Below are 23,999 nucleotides of genomic sequence, written 5' to 3'. Positions count from 1 at the left end.
TTGTTCAAACCATAAATATTACATCCATGAAGGCCAAAGTTCTTCTGTACTTCTTTATCCAACTAGCAGTGCTGAATGGGTACATAATAGGTCCTCCCTACGTGGGGTAGGGGAAGGGGGAGTTTAGAACTAGAAGGATGATGGTCAGACAGATGTGGGAAGAAGTGATGACAAGCTAGCACTTTGACATGGTGTTTTCCCGCCTTCTTTAATGTCGCTGAGGCCATGGAGATCATGTTAATAGCGGTTGTGTCTCCTGTCATCCGCTGTGAATGGCAGCTGGAGAATTGGCAGGTGGCGTTAGTGACCACGGTAAGTGACTGCTTCCTGTGCTGAGAGTAAACCAGCTGAGGACCCAGGGCTTCTGCTTCCTTTCCGATCCCACTGGCCTGAGAGTCACAGGATCCATCTCCACTTGGTGTGTTGGCTTCCCAAACTCATGCGTTTGCAGGCCCGAACTAGCATTTGAGGCCTTTCTCCTGTTTCCCTTTTCCTCTAGGGAGCATAATCTTGAACTGCTCGTTTTCCAGACCCTGCAAGAGCCCGGAAGAGGCAGATGCAAATCAGAGAAAGTGAGCCTTAGCCATGGGTTAGTTATGATTCAAGTCAGATCACGAAGAGCCTACTCAGGCCATACTGACCTAACCAATCACCAACTTACTCTCAATGAATTGTGTGTGTTATGCATTAAATTTTTCTCAAAGACCATCATGAATAGCTTTATGAATTGGACACTAAGTTTTGCTACGAAATGGATTTAAGGATGTTACTCATCATTCTTTCAAGAGGTATTTATTAAGCACCAATTAATTGCCAGCAGACTCTGTGTGTGTGTGTGTGTGTGTGTGTGTGTGTGTGTGTGTGTGTGTGTGTGTGCATTGATTTACTTGAGTATTGAAGCTGGTTTTCATGAAGGCGAGACTTAATAGAGAGAAATCCCATGAGCCAGATGCCAACTCCTCGCTGAAGAAGGGGAACGTCTGGGAGGTAGGTAGTTGGTGATGGGTAGAGGATGACAGTCAGATGGCAGAGGCCTTGAAGGAGGGTAAGGCTGCAAGAGACTAGGACCTCCCTCGCCCCCAACCCCTGGGGGGCTACAGAAGGCTGTGGGGTAAGGGGGGCCCCTACCCTCTCACTTACTGCCTTAACCAAATTTTACCTGGGAATTCTCACCTGTATTGGGTACTAGGAAAAATCCCCCCTCACCTGAGGAACTGATCTCTGTTCTCCTCCCAGATAATGTATATTATACGCCCAGTTGTGTTTATTTCTGTGTCCTGGAGGCCAGGAAATTTGGAGCCCAATTTTATGCCTAATCATGGCAGCACATGTCCAAATCTGCCTTTATTCTTTTAGCTCTGTTTCCTTCTTTAAAATTGCACTTGTTCCGTTTTTAAGTTTTCCTAATACTTTTAGAAGAGAGAGAGGGTATAAATAAAAATAACTAAAGACATTATTACGACTTGTACCAATAGTTAAGTGACTCATTGCGTTTTGTTTTCTTTTACGTATAAAATATGTACAGTTTTGAAAGCATGCCTTGTCCATCCTTGTAGCTTTAGGGTCACTGCTGTAACGTTTTGTGTAGTTATCAGTGCACCACAGCTGGTCTGTAGGTCTGCACGTCTTCATTCCTGAGATTGTTGGTGGTCCAGGTGTGGTGCTTGCATCTGTCACTGTCACGAAACTATATTTTATGGTACCATTTCTATATTTACAGCTCACATCTCGTTGGTTGCTTTTTTTTTTAAAATAAATTTATTTATTTATTTATATTTATTTTTGGCTGTGTTGGGTCTTCGTTTCTGTGCGAGGGCTTTCTCCAGTTGCGGCGAGCGGGGGCCCCTCTTCATCGCGGTGCGCGGGCCTCTCACTGTCGCGGCCTCTCCCGTTGTGGAGCACAGGCTCCAGACGCGCAGGCTCAGTAGTTGTGGCTCACGGGCCTAGTTGCTCCGTGGCATGTGGGATCTTCCCAGACCAGGGCTCGAACCCGTGTCCCCTAGCATTGGCAGGCAGATTCTTAACCACTGAGCCACCAGGGAAGCCCTCGTTGGATGCTTTTATGTTGTTCCTACTGGTGCCTAAAGAGGCTCCTTGATGTCAGCGGTGACATGGCTTCCCTTGTTAGGTGGGTCAAAGCTCACAAGTCTTTTCTCTAGGTAATTCAACTCACCCAAGATGTGACTGCTCCCTGCTCCAAGTTCCTTGCCTCCTCCTGTCATTTAGTCTCTGTCATCCTGGCTATGAGTCCCATCTGTCCCCTGGGCTCACTGACCACAACCTTGCTAACAGGAGGGGCTCAGACTGGTTTAGCAAAGAGGCAGCATTTTCACCATCTCCCAGGCTTCCCATCCCCCAACTTCAGCTCCACTTTCTGGACGATCTGGCCATGAAGACTTAAGGCCTTAAGGATTGTGGGTGAATTATGTCCCTCACATTTTTTGTGAATAAGGGAGTTAGTGCTGGAGAAACAAAACTGTAGAAAAGAGCAGACCCTCCAAGGTGGGGGAGGGGAGAGGAAGAGAGAGAGAGAGAGAGAGAGAGAGAGAGATTAATCCACGTCTCTATGTGGTCCCCAGGATTAGAGTTCACAAGCTTTGGGGTTCACATAGGCTTGGAGTTAATGTTTATTCTCTAGACAGGCTTAATAGTAAAGAACCCAGCCTTAGGAAAGTCACTTTTTTACACTGAATGGAAAGAAGGCAAGAAGGAATAAAAATCTGTCACTTATGCGAGAGAACAGAGTAAAATTTGAATTTAATTTTACTGGACTCTTTACTTTTTGTTGTTGTTGTTGCTGTTAAAGATTTTTTTTTTTTTGATGTGGACCATTTTTAAAGTCTTTATTGAATTTGTTACAATATTGCTTCTGTTTTATGTTTTGGTTTTTTGGCCACAAGGCACGTGAGATCTTAGCTCCCTGACCAGGGATCGAACCCGCACCCCCTGCATTAGAAGGCGAAGTCTTAACCACTGGACCGCCAGGCAAGTCCCTGTTTCCTTTACTTTTATTAATCAGCTAATTCACTTTAATACAGTGTTATTAATACAACACAGCATCTCAATAAACAAAAGTATTTTATGTCCTAAGAACTAATTTCCTCCCTGCCACAGGCAGTTTGTCTATTGTTTCCTATTATTCAAGTTGATTAAAAAGGAAAAAAAAAAAGTTAGTTCAACTTTCCCTTCTTGGAGGGAGTTTGATAATTTCAGGTTCCCCAATAGAAACTGCTTATATCAGGAGACCCAAAGTTTGGAGATTCACCAACTGATAGGACTTTTCAAAAAAATTGAGTGGCTGACAGGGTTAAGATTAAAAATATATATATTTGACAAGGAAGGCCATCAGAAGAAGAGGAAAAGGGAGCAGAATATGTGACCCCAAAATATACCCCTTTGGCATGTGGATTATTTTGAGCTGAAGGCAATCAAGACCCAGCCGACTCAAGAAAAACTTTTACATTTCCCTTAACTACCTAAGAGAATTTGGAGGGGCTTCCCTGGTGGCACAGTGGTTGAGAATCTGCCTGCCAATGCAGGGGACACGGGTTCGAGCCCTGGTCTGGGAAGATCCCACATGCCGCGGAGCAACTAAGCCCGTGAGCCACAACTACTGAGCCTGCGCGTCTGGAGCTTGTGCTCCGCAACAAGAGAGGACGCGATAGTGAGAGGCCCGCGCACCGCGATGAAGAGTGGCCCCCGCTTGCCACAACTAGAGAAAGTCCTCGCACAGAAACGAAGACCCAACACAGCCAAAAATAAATAAATAAATAAATAAATAAATAAATAAATAAATTAAGGAGTTCCTTTAAAAAAAAACAACAAAAAGTATCATGACCAAATTACTGATAATAGCAAAAACAATAGCAAAACATTTAAAAAAAAAAAAAAATTTGGATAGGGGGCCTGGCTCAGAGAGAGAGAGTTATAGCCAGAGATGTCTTTCATCTGAATGACCTATCTGTGTGGCAGGGCAAACATCTAATTACCAAACATCTGCTCTTCTTATTGTCCTGTGAATTACCAACCCCCCTTTGAAGCCCCAGGTCCCCTCCCATTCCTCAGCTCAAGGTGGCATATAAGCCTCAACTGTCCAACTTGCCCTTGGGTCTTATATTTTTATGGGACTCCTGTACATACAAACTTAAACTTACTTTTCTCCTGTCAATCTGTCGTAAATCAATTTAATGATTAGACCAGCCAAAGAATGTAGAAGGGTAGGAGGAAAATTTTAACCCCCAACCAAGAGAAAGAGGCAGAAAATCTTGCCATCAACTACCATCATCTTTCAAAAACTAAAAATAAATAATAGGGGCATGTTAATACCAACAATCAGAAAGAAAATTATTCCAGAATAAAAAGAGCCCTTCATAATGAATAAATTTGGATTTATGCAAAATGTGTCCCATTGTCCTTATTTTTATCATTTTGCTGAGGACTGACTAGATTTCATTACAGTGCAGCATCTATCCCAGGCTGGGCATTGAAAATATTGGCTTTTCCTTCCTTCAACTCTATCCTAGAGAGAACAGTGCACAGAAGAAAAGTATGGCTTTTGTTGTTCAAGTATAAATATGATTTTTTTTTATAGTTCCCTGTAGGAGAAATGCTTTTGAGTCTTCCTTATGAAGAGTAAGGGGGAAAAAGAAAAAGCAAAGCAGGTAGCAGAGAGAAAGAGCTTTTTCACTGAAAAAGTGTTAGAAATGCCAGCTAACACCTTTCCTTTGATTACCCTGGAAGCAATCAGTCAGGGATCTTACTAGAAAGGAGAGTTAAGTAAAGCTTGGAACTGCTGAAGGCAGAAAAATAAGTCACCTAAAGGCATACGCATAAGAGTACAGCTCAGGCTGAGTTACGTCGCTGGTATCATACCCAAGTTCTTGAATTTTATCACGGAAAAGCTATTGTGAGAACAAGTAAGGAAAAAAAGTAGGTTTATATTAGTGACGAAGAATGTTTCTAAATGGATGACTGGTTTTGGTGTTTGTTGAAAGTTAGGTTTCCCTGTAATAACCTAAAGGAAGACTGCTTCTAGATGTCTCAGCTTGTGTGAGGAATAAGGCAGAGCATGCATGAATAGAGTTTTTGAGTCTTCTTATTAAAATGGAAATTCACAATTGTCCATCTGGGTAGAATGAGGCCAGTGCCGTCATCTTGGATCAGAGGCAAAACAGTTACCTGCTTCTAGGACCCCTGTTTCTATCTGGTGTCAGTGACTTCCGGTGTGGGAATCATCAACCTCTGAAGCCCTGAACGTGTTAAACAGGAGTCAGGGGAGAGCTTTGTGAAAGCCTGTTCTTCAACTTTCAATCCTCCCACGTTTCCCGTCTTCTTTTAGTTCAGGTGGGTGAATGCTTAATGTAGTAATTAGCATGTTATAAAAACTGCCGCTTAGAGGATAATTTCTTTTCACCCCGCCTCCAGATGGTGTTTTTCGGCTACATGGTGTTCAGCATCCTCTTTGGCCTCTTGGCTGACAGATATGGCCGCTGGAAGGTAGGTTGGCTTTGAAGGCTGATTTGGAATTTTCTTTTGTGTATTCTTTTGTGGTGACATCACATGTCACATCATGTCTTTTGTGGACATTTCTCTATCAATACCCAGGCTTGTCTTCGTGCTTTCTCATCCTTCCTCGAGATACCTGTCCCCATACCTGGTCCCCATAGCCCAGATGTACAGCTGATTGGATGAGCGTAGTTAGAACACAGCAGATAGAATGTGAGAATTGCATGTATAAACATAAGCAGTTTCACATTAGTTAACTTGGGTATAACTTTGAAACTAACGCAGTTGCTTGATGTCACACATGTATTGAGATTCAACATCAAGACATAAAACTATGTCTTCTTATGATAAACCCAGGTCTCCTCTTCTTGTCTGATTTCTGGTGGTGAAGACCTCTCTAGGTGTAAATACAAAGGGAGAGGTCCCCCACAAAGCAGTAATAGGCTTGGATGTATGTTTTGAAGTGCACAAAATATCATAGATTCTTACAATTAATATGAAACCACAAGTATCTCAAAAAAATGTGGAGAGCACAAAAAGTCATTTTACAAAAAGAGACATACAAATGTTCGAGAAACCTTGAAAAACGGTTCAATCACAGGAGTTATTAGAAGCAAAATTACATAGCAAGATATCATTTTTTCCCTGTTATCAAAGCCATATCAAACATCAAATCCATAAGGAATTTTTATTTTTCTTAAAGAAATCTGCAAGTGTCTAGACACCCTCACATACAATTGATGTAATTTTTCTGACCATCAATTTGGTAGCATAAGCCAAGAACCTTGAGAATATCCATTCTCCTCATCTGATCATTTGTCTTCCAGAAATCTAGACTGTTTAGGTCATCAGAGAACCACAGAGATTTATGCACAGACATTGTCTTAGCTGATTTTAATAGAAAATGTGAAACCACTTCAACATTCAACCAGAGGGGAAAGGTTTATGCATTATATTACATGGATTATAGTCTGTGTTTTCACTGGAATATTTTGCAGCTATTAAGATGATGTTTTCCCTTATAATCAGTGAAAATAGGATAATACTGTGTTAATAGTATTTTCTCTGGGTTGGAGAATCAAAAGTGATTTAAATGTTTTTATATCTTTTTCTTTTTTCCATATTTTCTACTCTAAACTTGTATTGTTCCTACGATTAGAGAAAAAGCAAATCCTTACATTTTCTCCTTATACCCATTCCAGCACAGTGCTTCGTTGTGCTCCCAACATCCCTGTAAGCAGGGAGGACAAGTTTCTGCATTCTGATTTACAAGTTCAGGTTCCTGCCACCTGTGAGGGCGGAGGCTGTGGGGAGTTTTGAAGAATGGTCTAAACTCGGAACGTCTGGGCTTTCAGACAATAAAATGATATGGATTGTATTGTCTGATGATTGTGAGTGATTAGTAAGCTCGCTAAAGATTAGCTCCACAGAGAAGCAAACATCTGGATGAAATTAAAAGTCACCTTCAGAAGTTAGGTTTGCTTCCTGACCTTCCATGGGGGCAGGTCCCATTAATGTCTCCTCTTGTTGCTTCAGATTTTGCTCATCTCGTTCCTGTGGGGAGCCTACTTCTCCTTGCTGACCTCATTCTCTCCCTCGTACATCTGGTTTGTCTTCCTGCGGACGATGGTGGGCTGTGGCGTGTCTGGCCATGCCCAAGGGTAAAGACATCACCTAGAGGACCCCAGAGGGAGACATGTGAACACCCAGAGACACATTCACTTAGTCTGTTAACCACATTCACTGTGGTTAATAGACTAAGAGCATCAATAAGTTGCAAACTTATAGACTTCACTTGTGCTAATCATTTTTGAGTTTTTCTTTTCCCCCCAGTGATGGTTGCTTATTCCACTAGGAGCTCTTTGCCCATCAAAATGATGTTTGATGGTGAGGCTAGCAGGGTGCTAGATTGAGCATGTGTTAATTTCTTTGTTCCTAAGGCTGATCGGCATTTTTTAGATAAATGATATTTTGTTAGACTAAATGCGAACAAAAAGTGCCTTACGAGGTAGGTAACAAAAATGTCAATCCAGACACAATCCATTAATTTCTTGAGAATTTCTGGAAGACTTTAGTTTGACCATCAGCACCTGTAACATTCAGGAATAACTAAAGTGCCATGGCCCTGTAACTGAAGACTGTGTCAAAGTGAATTTGCAGAGCAGGTGAGACGGATTGAAACAGCTATGCCGTTGCTTGTCTTTTTTCTGCCCTGGGATGGGTGTGTAATACCTCATCATACAGGGGCACGAAATGTTCAGCAACTTGGGAGCCTCCCTTAAATTAACAAGGCTCCTCAAGCTATTTTCTCCTGGGTGCCTTGGAGCAAGTTGCCCTTAGAATATATTAGGAGATGTCAAAGCACCTAATTATTACCCTAATGTGTTAGGGAAAGAATCGTTCTTCCCTGGGGGCATAAGTTAAGCATCACTCTGTGCCCTGGAGCCCTAAAGGAGGAGAAGTTAAGTAGAATTTGAAAACATCCCTTAGGAAGCAGCTCAATAAATATGTTAAAACTCCAAACCCTGGTTAATAACTGCAACAGAGAAGAACAATTAGAAAACAGATGAGATAGAAGTCCATTTGTTCTTCTATTCAAAAAATTAGTATGTACTTAATTAGAAACCTGTGCTTTGACTGTCATCATTAGTTGGAGAAACTATTTGCTTTCTCTTGGGTGTATTTTAATTTCCCACATATGTTTTAGAAAAGGGAATCAGGCTTGGCAAAATATTTTGACAGTGTTTCTCTTGGTGAAAGAAGTGAGGCTAATATCCTTAAATGGTTGAAGGTTTAAAATAACTTTGGGAATAAAAATGTGAACAGAAGAGCACTTAGAAGTTTATTTTATATTGTTCTCTTATATGGGTTAATAATTGTATTTTGGTGTATGATCGTACAGGGAAAATCTCTCTTCTGTTTTTCTTTACACACTCCCTCAATAATTCTGCCAATACTTCACTTCTGACACCAAACGTGTGGATTTCTTTACAAGCCAACCAATTCTCCAACACCAGCTGGGTGTCCTATAATTCCATTCAATTCTGACCCTCGCTGGAGTTTGCATAGACCCTGCAGGTTTAGGGTTCAGTCCCACAAGACTGTCCCCCACTTCAGACACCAATCACAAGTAGTAGGTCCCCAGGTTACCCACAACTTCTGTCTGACTTGCTACAAATTGGAAGTTCCCACCAACTCCTCAGGTTCAATAATTTGCTAGAGTGTCTCAGAGAATCCAGGAAAACAGTCTACTAATTGCAGATCTATTACAAAGGATATTTTAAAGGAAACAGATAAATAAGCAGCTGAGGAGATAAACACAGGGCGAGGTCTGGAAGGATCCCAAGAACAGGCGCATCTGTCCCCGTGGAGTTTGCGATGCACCACCTCCCAGCACAGAGCTGTGTTCACCAGCCTGGAAGCTCTCCGAACCCTGTATGTTAGGAATTTTTATGGAGGCTTCATCACATAGGCATGATTGATTATTAACTCATTTTCCAGCCCCTCTCTTCTCTCCAGGGGAGTGGAGGATAGGGCTGAAAGTGCCAAGATTCTAATCATGCCTTGGTTTTTCTAGACCAGCCCCCATCCAGGGCTCATCAAGGGTCACCGCATTAGAACAAATGATGAGCCTATCACCCAGGAAATCCCAAGGTTTCCAGGTTAGCAGGAACCAGGGACAGAGACCAACACACCTATTTCTTATCATTTTACAATGATGAATGTTTATGTTTTTGAATTCTTTATCCCTGTGACAAGAAAAATTATGATATATATTTTTTAAAGTTATTTGGTTTTATAAAAGCATGATTGTATTTTCCCCCCTTCCTGTTTAGGCTAATCATAAAGACTGAATTTTTGCCTACAAAATATCGAGGCTATATGCTCCCCTTGTCTCAGGTAAGGTGAAATGGGAATTCTTTGGATCAGTCTTCTGATCCTGTAGGATGTGGTGTACATGGTGTTTCTTCTGGTTGGTTGATTGTTCTTTGATTAGCACACTCCTATTACTTGGTACCAACCAAAGAGCATTAGGGATGCTTGACGCCAGAAGTCCAATTCCAAGGTTTTCTGAGCCAGGATGTATATCACCCAGCAGCAGCGTTTAGAACACAGTAACCCCTTCCTCAGGAAGCATTCTGCTGGCTGGTTTCACTAGAAGGACAGAAGCTCAGGAATGCATCTGAGATGAACATTCTCTCCCCACTGGGTCTTCAGTGGAGGCTACAGCTACCACCCCTTTCAGAGTCTCCCTTGTGGATACTCGGATCTGCAATTGGCAATAAATAAGGCAGTAGGAGAACATGTTAAATTTTATGTTTAATTTTTCTGACACTAAATTTAGGCAACAAAAAAAATTAGAAAGACCCTCATAAATACTGAATGCTAACTCTTTACATTCTTCCCAGCTTTCTACTTCTGATCTTTGTTAAGATGAACACCCTCTCAATAGTTAGGGGTTAGATTTTACACTTAATGTTATTTAATGGGCGTAATCCTGTTCAAGCTCATCTGTGAACATTGTCTCTTCCACCTGCTGCTCATTCTTGGTCATGCTTCCTGGTTATGCCTTCTCCTTGCTGGTCTTATTTTCCAGGTCTCCTGGGGTCATCTACTGATAATTGAGGAGTCCAATGGTTTTAGCTGTCTATACCTATTACCTCCCCCAAACTTATCTACAACCAAGAGCATCTCCTTGAACTTCAGATCCAGGTGGCCAGTTACCTGATAGCCAGTTGAATATCCTGCAGGCTCCTCAAATACAACATTCATAGACCTGATCTCTTCATCTTCGTCTGGAGCCTCTTCTGTCCATGTTTCCACTCTCAGTTAATAGCAAGCTCTGTCCCCTCAGTTGTCCGAGCCACATATTCAAGAGCTGTCCTGGACCCCTCCCTTTCCGTCATCCCCATTCAATCAATCACCAAGCCCCACTGACTCACCCCCTATTAGTGGACCTACAACTGCAGTGTCCATCAGCAAATCCTGTTGCCTCTACCTCCAAAATGTGTGCCAAATCCATCAGATAAAAAAATTTTTTTTTTGCCATTTCACTACTAAAATCCTTTTCAAAGCCACATCACCTCTTACCTGATCTACTGCAACGGCTTATTACTGGCCTCCTTACACGTTGCCTCTTCAGAAAGATCACCCCTGATCATTAAAAGTCACTCTCCATCACATTACTTTTTTTTTTCATAGCCTTATCACTTTCTGAAATACTCTTTTTTTTAATAATAGAATTCTTTGATGATGAAATAGTCACCCCTTAATTAGCCCACCAAAGGGTCTTTTTTTTTTTTAACATCTTTATTGGAGTATAATTGCTTTACAATGGTGTGTTAGTTTCTGATTTATAACAAAGTGAATCAGTTATACATATACATATATCCCCATATCTCCTCCCTCTTGCGTCTCCCTCCCTACGACCCTTCCTATCCCACCCCTCTAGGTGGTCACAAAGCACCGAGCTGATCTCCCTGTGCTATGTGGCTGCTTCCCACTAGCTATCTATTTTACATTTGATAGTGCATATATGTCCATGCCACTCTCTCACTTTGTCACAGCTTACCCTTCCCCCTCCCCATATCCTCAAGTCCATTCTCTAGTAAGTCAGTGTCTTTATTCCCATCTTGCCCCTAGGTTCTTCGTGACTTTTTTTTTTTTCTTAGATTCCATATATATGTGTTAGCATACGGTATTTGTTTTTCTCTTTCTGACTTACTTCACTCTGTATGACAGACTCTAGGTCCATCCACCTCACTACAAATAACTCAATTTCATTTCTTTTTATGGCTGAGTAATATTCCATTGTATATATGTGCCACATCTTCTTTATCCATTCATCTGTCGATGGACACTTAGGTTGCTTCCATGTCCTGGCTATTGTAAATAGAGCTGCAATGAACATTTTGGTACATGACTCTTTTTGAATTATGGTTTTCTCAGGGTATATGCCCAGTAGTGGGATTGCTGGGTCGTATGGTAGTTCTGTTTTTAGTTTTGTAAGAAACCTCCATACTGTTCTCCATAGTGGCTGTATCAATTTACATTCCCACCAACAGTGCAAGAGTGTTCCCTTTTCTCCACACCCTCTCCAGCATTTGTTGTTTGTAGATTTTTTGATGATGGCCATTCTGACTGGTGTGAGATGATATCTCATTGTAGTTTTGATTTGCATTTCTCTAATGATTAATGACGTTGAGCATTCTTTCATGTGTTTGTTGGCCATCTGTATATCTTCTTTAGAGAAATGTCTATTTAGGTCTTCTGCCCATTTTTGGATTGGGTTGTTTGTTTTTTTGATATTGAGCTGCATGAGCTGCTTGTAAATCTTGGAGATTAATCCTTTGTCAGTTGCTTCATTTGCAAATATTTTCTCCCATTCTGAGGGTTGTCTTTTCGTCTTGTTTATGGTTTCCTTTGCTTTGCAAAAGCTTTTAAGTTTCATTAGGTCCCATTTGTTTATTTTTGTTTTTATTTTCATTTCTCTAGGAGGTGGGTTAAAAAGGATCTTGCTGTGATTTATGTCATAGAGTGTTCTGCCTATGTTTTCCTCTAAGAGTTTGATAGTGTCTGGCCTTACATTTAGGCCTTTAATCCATTTTGAGTTTATTTTTGTGTATGGTGTTAGGGAGTGTTCTAATTTCATTCTTTTACATGTAGCTGTCCAGTTTTCCCAGCGCCACTTATTGAAGAGGCTGTCTTTTCTCCACTGTATATTCTTGCCTCCTTTATCAAAGATAAGGTCAAAGGGTCTTTTTTAATATTATCTTCTCTCCATCTCTGTGAGGTGGAATGGAGTTATCATCTACTTCTCATCTTCTGATGGGAAAATAATGCTCAGAATAACACTCAGAATTGTTCTAGTTCCCAACTCATGGGGCCTGGTCATAGGTGGCTCTCATGTTATTTGTTGATATAAAATGATCTCAAGATAAAATTTTCAGTCCAAAAAAGCAGTGTTGAGAAATATTTTTACTATGTTACCATTTGTGAACAAAGAACAAATATCCTTATTAGCTTGTGTATGTTTTGAACAGCTTTGGAAGGATGTAAGAAACTGGTGATATTGGTTTCTTCGGAGAAGAGGAACTGGACATAAGGAAACTAGGAGTAGAGGAGGGTCTGTTCACAGTGCTCTCCTTTGTACCTTGAGTTACGAACCAGGGAATGTATTATTTATTCAAGAGAAAAAAATCAATGTCTTGGGTCCCAGATTTTTAAAACTTGGGTGACATTGCTGACCCGGTCTTGCGGAGTCTTCCACTTATGGACAAGCAAACAGAGTCGTGGAGAAGTGAAGTAACTTCCCCAGTTCATCCGGGTCCTGGAGGCGGTGCTGCTCCTCAACCAAAGCCTCTCTCCCATCTCACCTTCTTTCGTTCTTTCTTTTCTTTTTCTTTTTGGGGGCACAGCTTGTGGGATCTTAGTTCCCGGACCAGGGATTGAACCTGCACCCTTGGCAGTGAGAGCGAGGAGTCCTAACCACTGGACCGCCAGGGAACTCCTCCCATCTCACCCACTTGCAATTACAATGCAGAACAGGGTGGCCCCTGGGGGGGGTGTGGAGCACCAACAGGAGGACTTTACCCTTCCCTCTCTCTGCCAGGTTTTCTGGCTCGCGGGCTCCCTGCTCGTCATCGGCCTGGCTTCCGTGCTCATCCCCACCATCGGCTGGCGCGGGCTCATCCGCATCACCTCCATCCCTGGCGTCGTCCTCACCGTGGCCTTCATGGTAACCAAGCTCATGGGCTCCCTCTTGGCCTCCCCTCCAGCTGGCCCAGTGGCCTTGTTGCCCCACAGATATCTCTCTCACGTCCACCTCTCTCCTTATGTAAGTATCTGTCTCAGTCGGCGCACGTGGAAAGGGTGTTTTGGCAGAGTTAATGCACGAGCCCAGTCACGAAGGTGTGAATGCAGAATACGTCTGGGGGAGAGCAGGCAGGCTGGAATGGCTGGAGTGTGGGGCGCTGGTGGGAGGCCGGCTGGAAAGACAGGCCTGTGTGCAGATTACAAGGGGCCTTGAGGACCAGGGGCACTGGGGGTGTGGAAGGGGTTATGTACTGGGAAGCTGGTGCATGGCTGTGTGGAGGCTGTAGGAGGGAAGACAGAAAAGGTCAGAGAAGCAGTTAGAAGTGATCAGATTAATCCCAGTGGGTGATGAGGACGACCTGAACCGCCCCCTGGCTGGGGAACGGTGAAGAGGATGCTGCTGGGGAAGAACCCGCTGGCCTTCGCTGCGTGGAGGTACCAATGTCCCGGCATCAGCGGAGGGCTGTGTTTTCTGGGGGTGGTGTTCAAAATATGCCGTAATCAGTGGGTTGTAGGCCTCTACAGTCAGGCTGGTTCCTCCACTCGTGGGTGCTGGAGGCCCTGCCATGGTCACCCTTTAGGTTCTTGCACTGTGGGAGGTCCTGGGATTCCTGGGGGAGTGGCCGGGTGATGGAGGAGTGGAGAGGCGCCAGGGACCCCGGGCAGCGGCTGTTTACACATTGGATGTAAGAATTTCATTGTGTTAAGTAGGTTGGGTCAAACTGGTGTGAAGCTCAGTATCAGTCCACTGTCGTCCGAGATGGGACAACGATAGAAGGCAACTTTTTGCTCCGCTAGGATTGCGAGAGTACACCTGCTCTATTTGTGCTGTAAAGCTTGCTACATCCTTTCCCATCTCGGGAAACTGGGACAGTGTAGTGTATGGAACCGTGATAATGGTACCTCTGGGGTCCACAGCAGTTGCAGCTCTAGTGTTCTTTGTCATCTGTGCCCAGTTTATTCCTGAATCTGCTCGGTTCAATGTCTCTACCGGAAACACTCAGGCTGCCTTGGTTACACTGGAGCGCATCGCCAAGATGAACCGCTCAGTCATGCTGGAGGGGAAGCTGGTGGAGCCCATCCTGGTGAGTTCTTCTCCCCCAACCAGGGGTCGCCAGAAATCCCCTTAGTGGTGGAAGACTAGAGTGAAGGGCAACTGACCCCTCCAATGCAGAAGAGAGCCGAGGGAACTGATACTAAATCCAGCTCCACTGTGAGCCAGGTAGCGCTGTTATCTACTACCACTTTTTAAAAAAAATTTTATCGAAGTACAGTTGACTTACAATGTTGTGTTTAATTTGTGCTGTACAGCAAACTGACTAGTTATACATATATATATATTCTTTTTCATAATTCTTTTCCATTATGGTTTATCACAGGATATTGAATATAGTTCCATGTGCTATACTGTAGGACCTTGTTGTTTATCCATTCTATAGATAATAGTTTGCATCTGCTAATCCCACACTCCCAATCCATCCCTTCCCCTGCCCCGCCCCCCATGCTTGGCAACCACAAGTCCATTCTCTATATTTGTGAGTTTGGTTTTTTTCATAGATAAGTTCATTTGTGTCATATTTTAGATTCCACATATAAGTGATATCATATGATATATGTCTTTCTCTGTCTGATTTACTTCACTTAGTATGATAAGCTCTAGGCCCATCCATGTTGCTGCAAATGGCATTATTTCATTCTTTTTAATGGCTGAGTAGTAATCCATTGTATATATGTACCACATCTTCTTTATCCATTCATCTGTTGATGGACATTTAGGTTGTTTCCATGTCTTGGCAATTGTGAATAGTGCTGCAATGAACACTGGGGTGCATGTATCTTTTTGAATTATAGTTTTGTCTGGGTATATGCCCGGGAGTAGGATTGTTGGATTATATGGCAACTCTATTTTTAGTTTTTTGAGAAACCTCCATACTATTCTCCTTAGTGGCTGCATCAGTTTACATTCCCATCAACAGTATAAGAGGGTTCCCTTTTCTCCACACCCTCTCCAGCATTTATTATTTGTAGACTTTTTAATGATGGCCATTCTGACTGCCTACCATCACTTTTCTCATCAATGAAATGGAAATAATAACACCTTGCAGAGCTAGTCACATGATTTAGCCCCACTGTTTATAGGGGAGAGATTGTTTTATAATTTTATTTTCCTTGTATTGGCCTTGTCTTATTGATATCAAACGTATAAACCTTATTAAATGATTTTTTAAAAATAAAATTTGGCATTTAAATTCTATTGATTCCAGGACTGTCAAGGTCAATCTGCAATCATTTCTCACACCAGCCCAGACCACCCACTTCACCCATCTGCAGGCAGGTCAGTCACAGGCTGCTGGAAGAGCTTTCCAGCACTGTCCTGCCATTTCCAAGACAGTTTATGTGAGATAGGAATTAACCTCTTGGAATGTTTGGTAAAACTTATCTGTAAAGTAGTTTATCCCTAATATTTATTTTAAGGTGAGTGGTAACAGAATAATTGGGGGGTATCAGAAAGAGGAGTTTTAAAACTATCATTCAGTTTGTGTAAATGTTAATGCCTACTTAGTTTAATAGTCTTGATTGAGTCAATTTTGGTAATATATATTTTAGAAAATTGCCCAGTTCATCTGGGCTTTCCAATTTATTGGTATAAAATTATTCCCAGTGTTCCCTTTTGTTTCAAATATCTACTGTGTATGTCTTCTTTTTCGCTTTTAGTATTGTTTATTTGTGCCTTCTTTTTTCTGTGGTCCTCTTACTAGAGGTTTGTCTGTTTTATTAAACTTCAAAGAATAAGGGCTTTTTTGTTTTTGTTGTTTTTCTCTTTATTGGTTTTTTTGGTGGTCTCATTAATTTCTACTCCTTATTTTGTTTACTTCTTTGGCTTTTTATGTTCTTCTAGCTTCTTGAGTTCAGTATTTAGCTCATTTATTTTCAGTCTTTTTGATTTTTAATAAACCATTTAGTTGCATTCAGCAAGTTTTGTTACAGAGTAATTTTATTTTTATTTCTATTTTGTAACTGCTATGAGTTTCTCTTTAACCAATGACTTATTTGTTAATGATTTTTTAAATTCTTTGTTTCTAATTTAATTGCATTTTGACCAGAGCATGTTGTCAATTATTTGGAATTTATTGAGACTTCTTTTGTTCTCTACATAGTGACTTTTTATTAATATTCCATGTGTGCTTAAGAAGAACATGTGTTCTCATTGAGCATATATATTGTTATATTCAGTATAATTGTGCCATGTAAATATCTGATACCTGTTCTAGATTTTGCCAGGTTCAGCTAACAGTTTTTCAATAAGACGACGGTTTTGTTAGTTTCTCGTTATAGGCCTGACAGTTTACTCCATACAGTTTGAGGCTATCTTGCTGCATCCTAGCATAAGATTGACTTATTCAGTGTGTGGATTGATCTGACTACCTGAAATATTTCTTTACAATGCTTTGGGCCTTAAATTTTATTTTCTTTCATACTAATATGTCAGAACTAGTTTGGGTTAATGTTTTCCTGGTGTACCTTTTTCTAGCTCTTCATTTTAGCTTGTTTATGTTGCTTTGCTTTAAACATATTTCTTATAAATAAATAGCTGATCTTGTTTTTCATTCAATCTGATAGTATGTATCTTTTAATAATGAGTTTGATCCGTTTGTATCTATTGTGATTACTGACATACTTGCACTTACCTCTGTCGTTCATTTTCTATTTCTTCTTAACTGTGTCTTTCCTTTTCTGCTTTCTTTCTCCTTTCTCCTTCTATTAGATTGATTCAGTTTGCTCCACTCGCCAACCCCTACCCCCATATTTCCTTCTACTGGCTTGGAATTTATGCATTCTATTTCTTTTATTACAGCCCTTAAATAGTGAAAATGTGCACCTACAATAGCTAATGTCGTTTGGTATCTTTATCTGCCTTCTGAACAATACAAGAACCTTAAACATGTTCATTCTGATTTGCCCATCTCATCTTCCAAATCATTTTTGCCTGGTATTTTAATTTCATATTGTTCATAAGTTGCCCTGAATTAGACATTATTTTAAAGTCAGTATCTATTTAGATTTATTAATGTTTTTATTACTTTTTTATTGGTGTCAAACTTAATTTTTACCACTGCATTCTTGTATCCCTCTCCTTTTTGTTGGGTTAATTTGGTTTCACATTTAATATGTAAATGTTGGATCTATGTCGGTTTAATTGGATATAAGGAGCATGGTACAGTTTTAGCTTTGTCATATCCAAATAGCTAACCAGTTGCACTTATGTATTTTTATTGAATAATCTGTCCCCTATATATTTGAATCTATTGTTGAATATTATGTTCTAATTGATAGGTTTGTAGATTCAAATATATATGAGATTTATTATATAATAAGTAGAGCATTTTATATTTTTGGGAAAAGGATACAGGTTAATTGTTGGTCTAATATAGCACTCTTAATTATAGTATTTTATAATACAATTTTCATATTTAGTAAGGTACTTACCCCTTGTCAAAGTTCTTTTTCAGAATCTTCCAAACTATTTTCTCAGTCCTAGTTTTCTAGAACAACTTTGAAGTGAAGTGGGAGTGAAGATCTCTTTTTGAGATCCTATTTTCATTTCCTTTGGATATTTACCCAGAGGTGGGATTGCTGGATCATACAGCAGTTCTATTTTTCATCTTCTGAGGAATAGCCCTACTGCTTTCCATAGTGGCTGCACCACTTTATGGCAGAGCCTCTTCTTGACCCAGCTCTTGCTCCATGCCTGAGCCGGGTCCAGAGCAGCAACAGCTGTCCCCACCCACCTCCCCAAATCTGACTCTCTCAGGGATTGTGGGGCAACAGCAGGACAGGTGATGTCCAAATGTACAGTTCTTAAGTGTCCTACACACAAGTGAGAGGTAAGCTTTTCTGGGTGTTTCTTACTGGTTTCCCAGGACATCACTGATGACAAAAACACTGTAATCGCACTGCCACCTGGCCTGCTGCTGGACGTGTTAAGTGTGAGATAGAACGTGCTCAATAATAATGCAAAAATGAGGATTAAATGTCCCAAACTTCCCCGCACTCACAATTGTAGTTTGGTAAGGTATTCTCACTTTGCTTTGTGGAGTGTTTCCCCTAATTATTACACATGCCTCAAAACCTAATTGGGAAATAAGAAACTCAAACTTTTGGGAAGCTCCCTGGCAGTCCAGTGGTTAGGATTCTGTGCTTCCACTGCAGGGGGCACGGGTTCAATCCCTGACTGGGGAACTAAGATCCCGCGTGCTGTGTGGTGTGGCCAAAAAAAGAGAAAGAAACTCAAGCTTTCTTCGAAAGAATTAAGGATGATTCTGTTATTCTAATTTATTTTCTGGAGTTTGGAAATAAGCTCTTGTGGTTCAGAGGTCAGGACCCTACTAGTAGGCAGTTTCGGATAACTCCCACCTTCCTACCAAGATACTGACAATTACATCTAATCATGCAAAGCATAGTGGGAAGACTAATTAGTTGCTAGGCAACAATGATTAAATGAAGGAAGTGATTGTGCTTTGAAGAGACTGGCACATAATCTTTAAGTGGCTATGAAATTTTGATTGTCAATATATAAAAAATAAAATTGGTTGCAGAGAGAGAAAAAAATCTTAGCAGAGACAATTAACTCAAAACCACGGACAGTTGAATGATCATGAGGGTCCAATTCCAACCATTTTTGATGCGTATTTTTTCCTTTGAACCCATTAGTTGTTCCAAGACTGAAGAGCACCGAGGTTACTTCTCTCCTCTTTCCTTTTTTCCTCCTCCTTTTCCCTCCCTCTCCACCCTCCTTCTCCACCTCCTATCCCCCATCCCCGTCCTCCCTCCCCCACCTTCCCTCTGCCACTGTGTATTAGTTCACTTGGGCTGCCATAACAAAATAGCACACACTGGGTGGCTTAAACAACAGAGATTAATTTTCTCACAATTCTGGAGGCTAGAAATCCAAGGCCAAGGTGTTGCAGAGCTGATTTCTTCTGAGGTCCCTTCCCTTGCCTTTTAGATGTCCATCTTCTCCCTGTGTCTTCACATCATCTTCCCTCTGTGTGTGTCTGTTTTAATCTCCTCTTTTCATAAGAACATCAGTCATAATTGGATTACAGTCCACCCTAATGACCTCATTTTAGCTCAGTTACCTCTCTTTTTTTTTTTTTTGGCTGCACCATGCAGCTTGCAGGATCTTAATCTCCCCAACCAGGGCCCCGGCAGTGAAAGTGCCAAGTCCTAACCACTGGACCAGCAGGGAATTCCCCAGTGACCTCTTTAAAAGACCTCATCTCCAAATACAGCCCCACTCTGAGGGTTAGGACTTCAACATATGACTTTGGAGTAACACAATTCTCATAAGAACCGCCCTCCCTCCTCCAGCCTCTCTATATTCTCAGCCGTCTCTCAACATTCTCCTTCCTCCCTCCTCCCTCTCACTGTACATCCTTCCCCTTTCTCCTCCTCCCTTCTTCCTCCCACTTTACTTCTCCTGACTTCAGCTTGCTGCCTCCATCCATCATGCCCATTAGATGATCTTGTTCTTCTCCACAGTGGTCTATCGAGCAAGGCCCTGTGGATACAGAGCTATAAACAATAGACCCTGCCTTCAGGTCTCTTAAATCTGGTTAGAGAGATGAGAGGCACGTAGGAAAGAATCAATAACAAAACAGAGCCCAGATGCTTAGAACCAGGTGAGTGGCCCAGGCAGCAGAGTGTGTAGGATCCGAGCGGAGAGGTGACCGTAAGCCAGTGGGAGCCACCTTCAGAGAGAAGCGGGGCAGACACTGCGCACTGAAAGGAGAGGCAGCCTCAGGGGAGGAAGAAGGCCACTGAGGCAGGAGGAACAGTGTGAGACCAAAGGTGGGAATGCGCAGTGAGTTTGGTCACATTGGTGGCTGTCAGAGTGCCATGCAGAGGAGGCTGGGCAAGATGCTGTGGGCAGTGGGGCCTCTGCAGCTTCACTCCCAAGACGCTGAGATGAAAGGCTTTGGGGGCTGAGGATGGGTCACACCATGCAGGAGGTGAATAAGTCCACCCATTTGGATTGCAGCCAAAGGTTCAGAACCAAATGACTTATTAGGATAAAATGTATATATTTTATAATAACATGACTCTCCAATGACACTTGGGGCGGTGAGGGGACCATAGTCACATCTAAACCCAGGGGACATGACAGAGAGGCAGATGGGCAGGACTCGGGACTGGTGCACGGGAAACTGGGAGTCCAGACTGGCTCTGCCTCCAAACAGCTGTGTGATCTTGGGCAGGTCACTTACCCACTCTGGGCCATATATTCTGTGTTGGAAAATGGGAGGATAGGGCTAGATCAGAGGTTTTTCAAAGATGAGTAACCAGAGCCCCGATATGTAAAGCAGATGAAAGTGGAGTGTCAGTTGCTCAAGTCCTCCCACAATGAAATCCAGGAGCTGAGCCTGAAAGTTGGGGGCGGGGGGTGCGTGGGGCAAAAGACCTCTAAGTTCTCTGAAAGCTCTTTCGGTGACAATAAAATCCAGGACTCCCAGACCACACTTCTGGACTCCCTCGAGGGGGCCTGTAATCCCAGGTCAATTTGTGAGAAAAGAAGAGTTGGTTTTCAACTGAGCACCTCCTCCACCCTCCAAGCATTCCTAGCTTTACGTAAAAATCCATTACTGCCCAATCATAGACAACCCATCCTTATTTATTTTGATCCAAACATACTTAGTAGGCACTGACGATGGACAAGAACTTTTACAAATTACCCTAAAGACACACAAAGAAATTGGGCACTGTATCCTCTTTTCAAATTTAGGCTGCTTGTTTTTTGCACAAGCTTCACACTCTTTTTTAATGTTAGGTTTTTTCATCTTAATGTTAAAAGGCTCTCCCATCAGTTTTATAGTTGCTTTTCATGTATACTCCTATTTTCCGTACTCCACCCCACCTCTCGCCAGCACTGGTGAGAAGAGGAAGAGTGAAAGGGTTAGAATCTTAAATTCAATGAGTTTTGGTACTTGACAATGATAATAAAAAGTATGCAAAGACTGATTGGCTGAGATGAATGTGTTAAAAACAGTATTTATGTGAGGGGTCTCTGGGGAGCTGAGTGGCTATCTCACCCTGCCACATTCCCATGTTGTTCTTATTTTCTGTGATCTAAAAGATTAGAGTCACCTTTGCCTGTCCTTAACCCACTAAATCTATTCTGTCTCCCCCTTTCACTACCCCAGGAAAAAAGAGGAAGATTTACAGACCTATTGGGTGCTAAATATTTACAGACCACGTTACAGATCTGGGTCATATGGTAAGAATGGTATTATTTCAAAGCTAGGTTTAAATAAACAAGCATTTCAGTGGGAGAAAGCCCACTGAAGTAAATCCCTTCTGAGTGCTCTGGGGAGAAAACACAAGGCAGACACCAGCAATGCTTTATCTTTCTGCTAATACCACCAACCAAAAAATAGATATAAAATAACAATATAAAAAGAAAGAGAAAGAAAAAAAAAATCCAAATCATCTACAAACAGTTTTTAAATTTTTCATCTGAGTGTATGAGCTCTGTACTAGCCATTTGCAGCCTGGTCTCTTCCCTCACCACATTCCAGGAACTGATCCTTTGAGGTCACTGATAATCAAATTCAAAGGAATAGACTCAGTGGTCCTCTCTATGCAGCCATGACCTTGAATAAGCAAAGATTTTCTAAACAGGACACAAAAAGTGCTAACTCTAAAGGAAAAGATTAATGAGTTTGCCTACATTAAATTAGGAACTCTGTGTCCTGAGAAATCATGAAGAGCCTGAAAGGTAAGCCACCAACTGAGAGAAGAAATTTCCAACATATATGTCCAACAAATTATACATACATGTTCTATATATTATTAATATATATTTCTATTATATAATTTTTTTTCAACAAGAAAAACATACACAACCCAGTAGAGAAATAGGCAAAAGACTTGAACAGGCACTTGACCAAAAATGTGTATCAAATAAACATATGAAAACATGTTCAACCTTAAAGTCACCAGGGAAATGCAAATTAAAACCAAATGAGAAAAAAAAAAAAAACAAATGAGACACCATTACAAATCCACCCAAATGGCTAAAATTAAAAAGACTGGGGACTTCCCTGGGGGTGCAGTGGTTAAGAATCTGCCTGCCAATGCAGGGGACATGGGTCTTCTCCCTGGTCTGGGAAGATCCCACATGCTGAGGAGCAACTAAGCCCGTGTGCCACAACTACTGAGCCTGCATGCTACAACTCCTGAAGCCTGCACACCTAGAGCCCGTGTTCTGCAACGAAGAGTAGCCCCCACTCGCTGCAAATAGGGAAAGCCCGCACGCAGCAAAGAAGACCCAACGCAGCCAAAAATAAATTTAAAAAAAGAAAAAAGTTTGAAAAGATAACTTTAAAAAAAAATAAAAAATGAAATTAAAAAGACTGACCATGTTGGGAAGGATGTAAAGTAACTGGAATTTTCCTGCACTCCTGATTGGCATTCAAATTAGTACAACCACTTTGGAAAACTGTTTAGAGGTTTCTATTAATAAGTTGGAAGTATGCATAGCCTATGGCTCAGCAATTCTATTCCTAGATTTATACCCAACAGAAATGCATAGTAAAATAAAATAGCATTATATTGTTTGTAACAGCTCCAACTACAACCAACCCACATGCCCATCAACAGGTATAATGGATAGATTCTGTTATATTCATAAAATAGTATACTACACAGTGATGAAAATGAGAAAACTGGTGCTCTGCGCTCAACATGGCTGAATCTTACAAATGTAATAATGAGCAAAGAAAGTCAGACACACAGAATACATATTATGTGGTTCCATTTATATAAAGATTCAAAACAGTGGAAACTAATCTATAGTGTTTGAATTCAGGAAAGTGGTTGTCTAGCTGCCTTTCCCAGATATAATCACTAAAAATAGGTGGGTGTCTCCTCTTGAGACTCTTTAATTTTTAAAATACTCTTAATATTTGGGGAATTCCCCAGTGAACTAGTGGTTAGGACTTGGTGCTGGCACTGCTGTGGCCTGGGTTCAATCCCTGGTTGGGGAACTGAGATCCCGCAAGCTGCATGGTATGGCCAAAAAAAAAATACACTTAATATTTGGAAATTAAACAAAAAGAATATTAAAGCTACCTTAATAACAAGGAGAAATATTGTGATTATTGTCTTCTTCTTAAATATTTCATTATGAGAATTTTTAAATGCCCATGAAAATAAGGAGGATACCATGATGAACCCTGATTTATTCATTGCCCAGATCTGACAATCACTGATATCTACCCATATTTACTTCAGCTGTTTTTTTCTGTTCTGAAGTATTTTCAAACAGGCCCTAGACTTCATGCCATTTCATCCCCAGATACTTCATTAAGAGTCTCAGCTACTTGAGGACATTTTCTTAGATAATTCCAATCCTAAACTCACACCAACGAGATTAACAATCATCACTTTAATATCGTCCACTATGCAGTTCATATGTGATTTTCCTTGATTGTCCCCATCTGTCTTTTACACGTGGCTTTTACAACCATTTCTGTAAAAATGAGAGAGGCATGAGGGGGGCTTCTGGGAGGCTGATATTCTTTTTCTTTTTCTTTTTTTGGCCACGCAGCTTGTGGGATCTTAGTTCCCTGACCCGGGATCGAACCCGGGCCCTCGGTATTGAAAGCACAGGGTCTCAA

General features: G+C 41.4%; 1 protein-coding gene across 1 annotated transcript in view; it reads left to right on the top strand.

Moving 5' to 3' along the window:
- Positions 1–23,999, top strand: part of SVOPL (SVOP like) — a gene marked incomplete at its 3' end in the record, with an annotated part of 84,926 nt that overhangs the window by 11,547 nt on the left and 49,380 nt on the right. Inside the window, 7 exon segments of the mRNA XM_082473193.1 lie at positions 214–312; positions 5,425–5,496; positions 7,042–7,166; positions 9,342–9,405; positions 13,118–13,243; positions 14,277–14,405; positions 21,522–21,595. Of these exon segments, the coding sequence (XP_082329319.1) occupies positions 214–312; positions 5,425–5,496; positions 7,042–7,166; positions 9,342–9,405; positions 13,118–13,243; positions 14,277–14,405; positions 21,522–21,595 (689 nt within the window).

Source organism: Balaenoptera physalus (assembly GCF_965194825.1).
Source record: "Balaenoptera physalus genome assembly, chromosome: 8".
NCBI lineage: Eukaryota > Metazoa > Chordata > Mammalia > Artiodactyla > Balaenopteridae > Balaenoptera > Balaenoptera physalus.
Note: the sequence above shows the minus strand (reverse complement) of the source record. Positions and strands in the feature narration are given on the sequence as shown.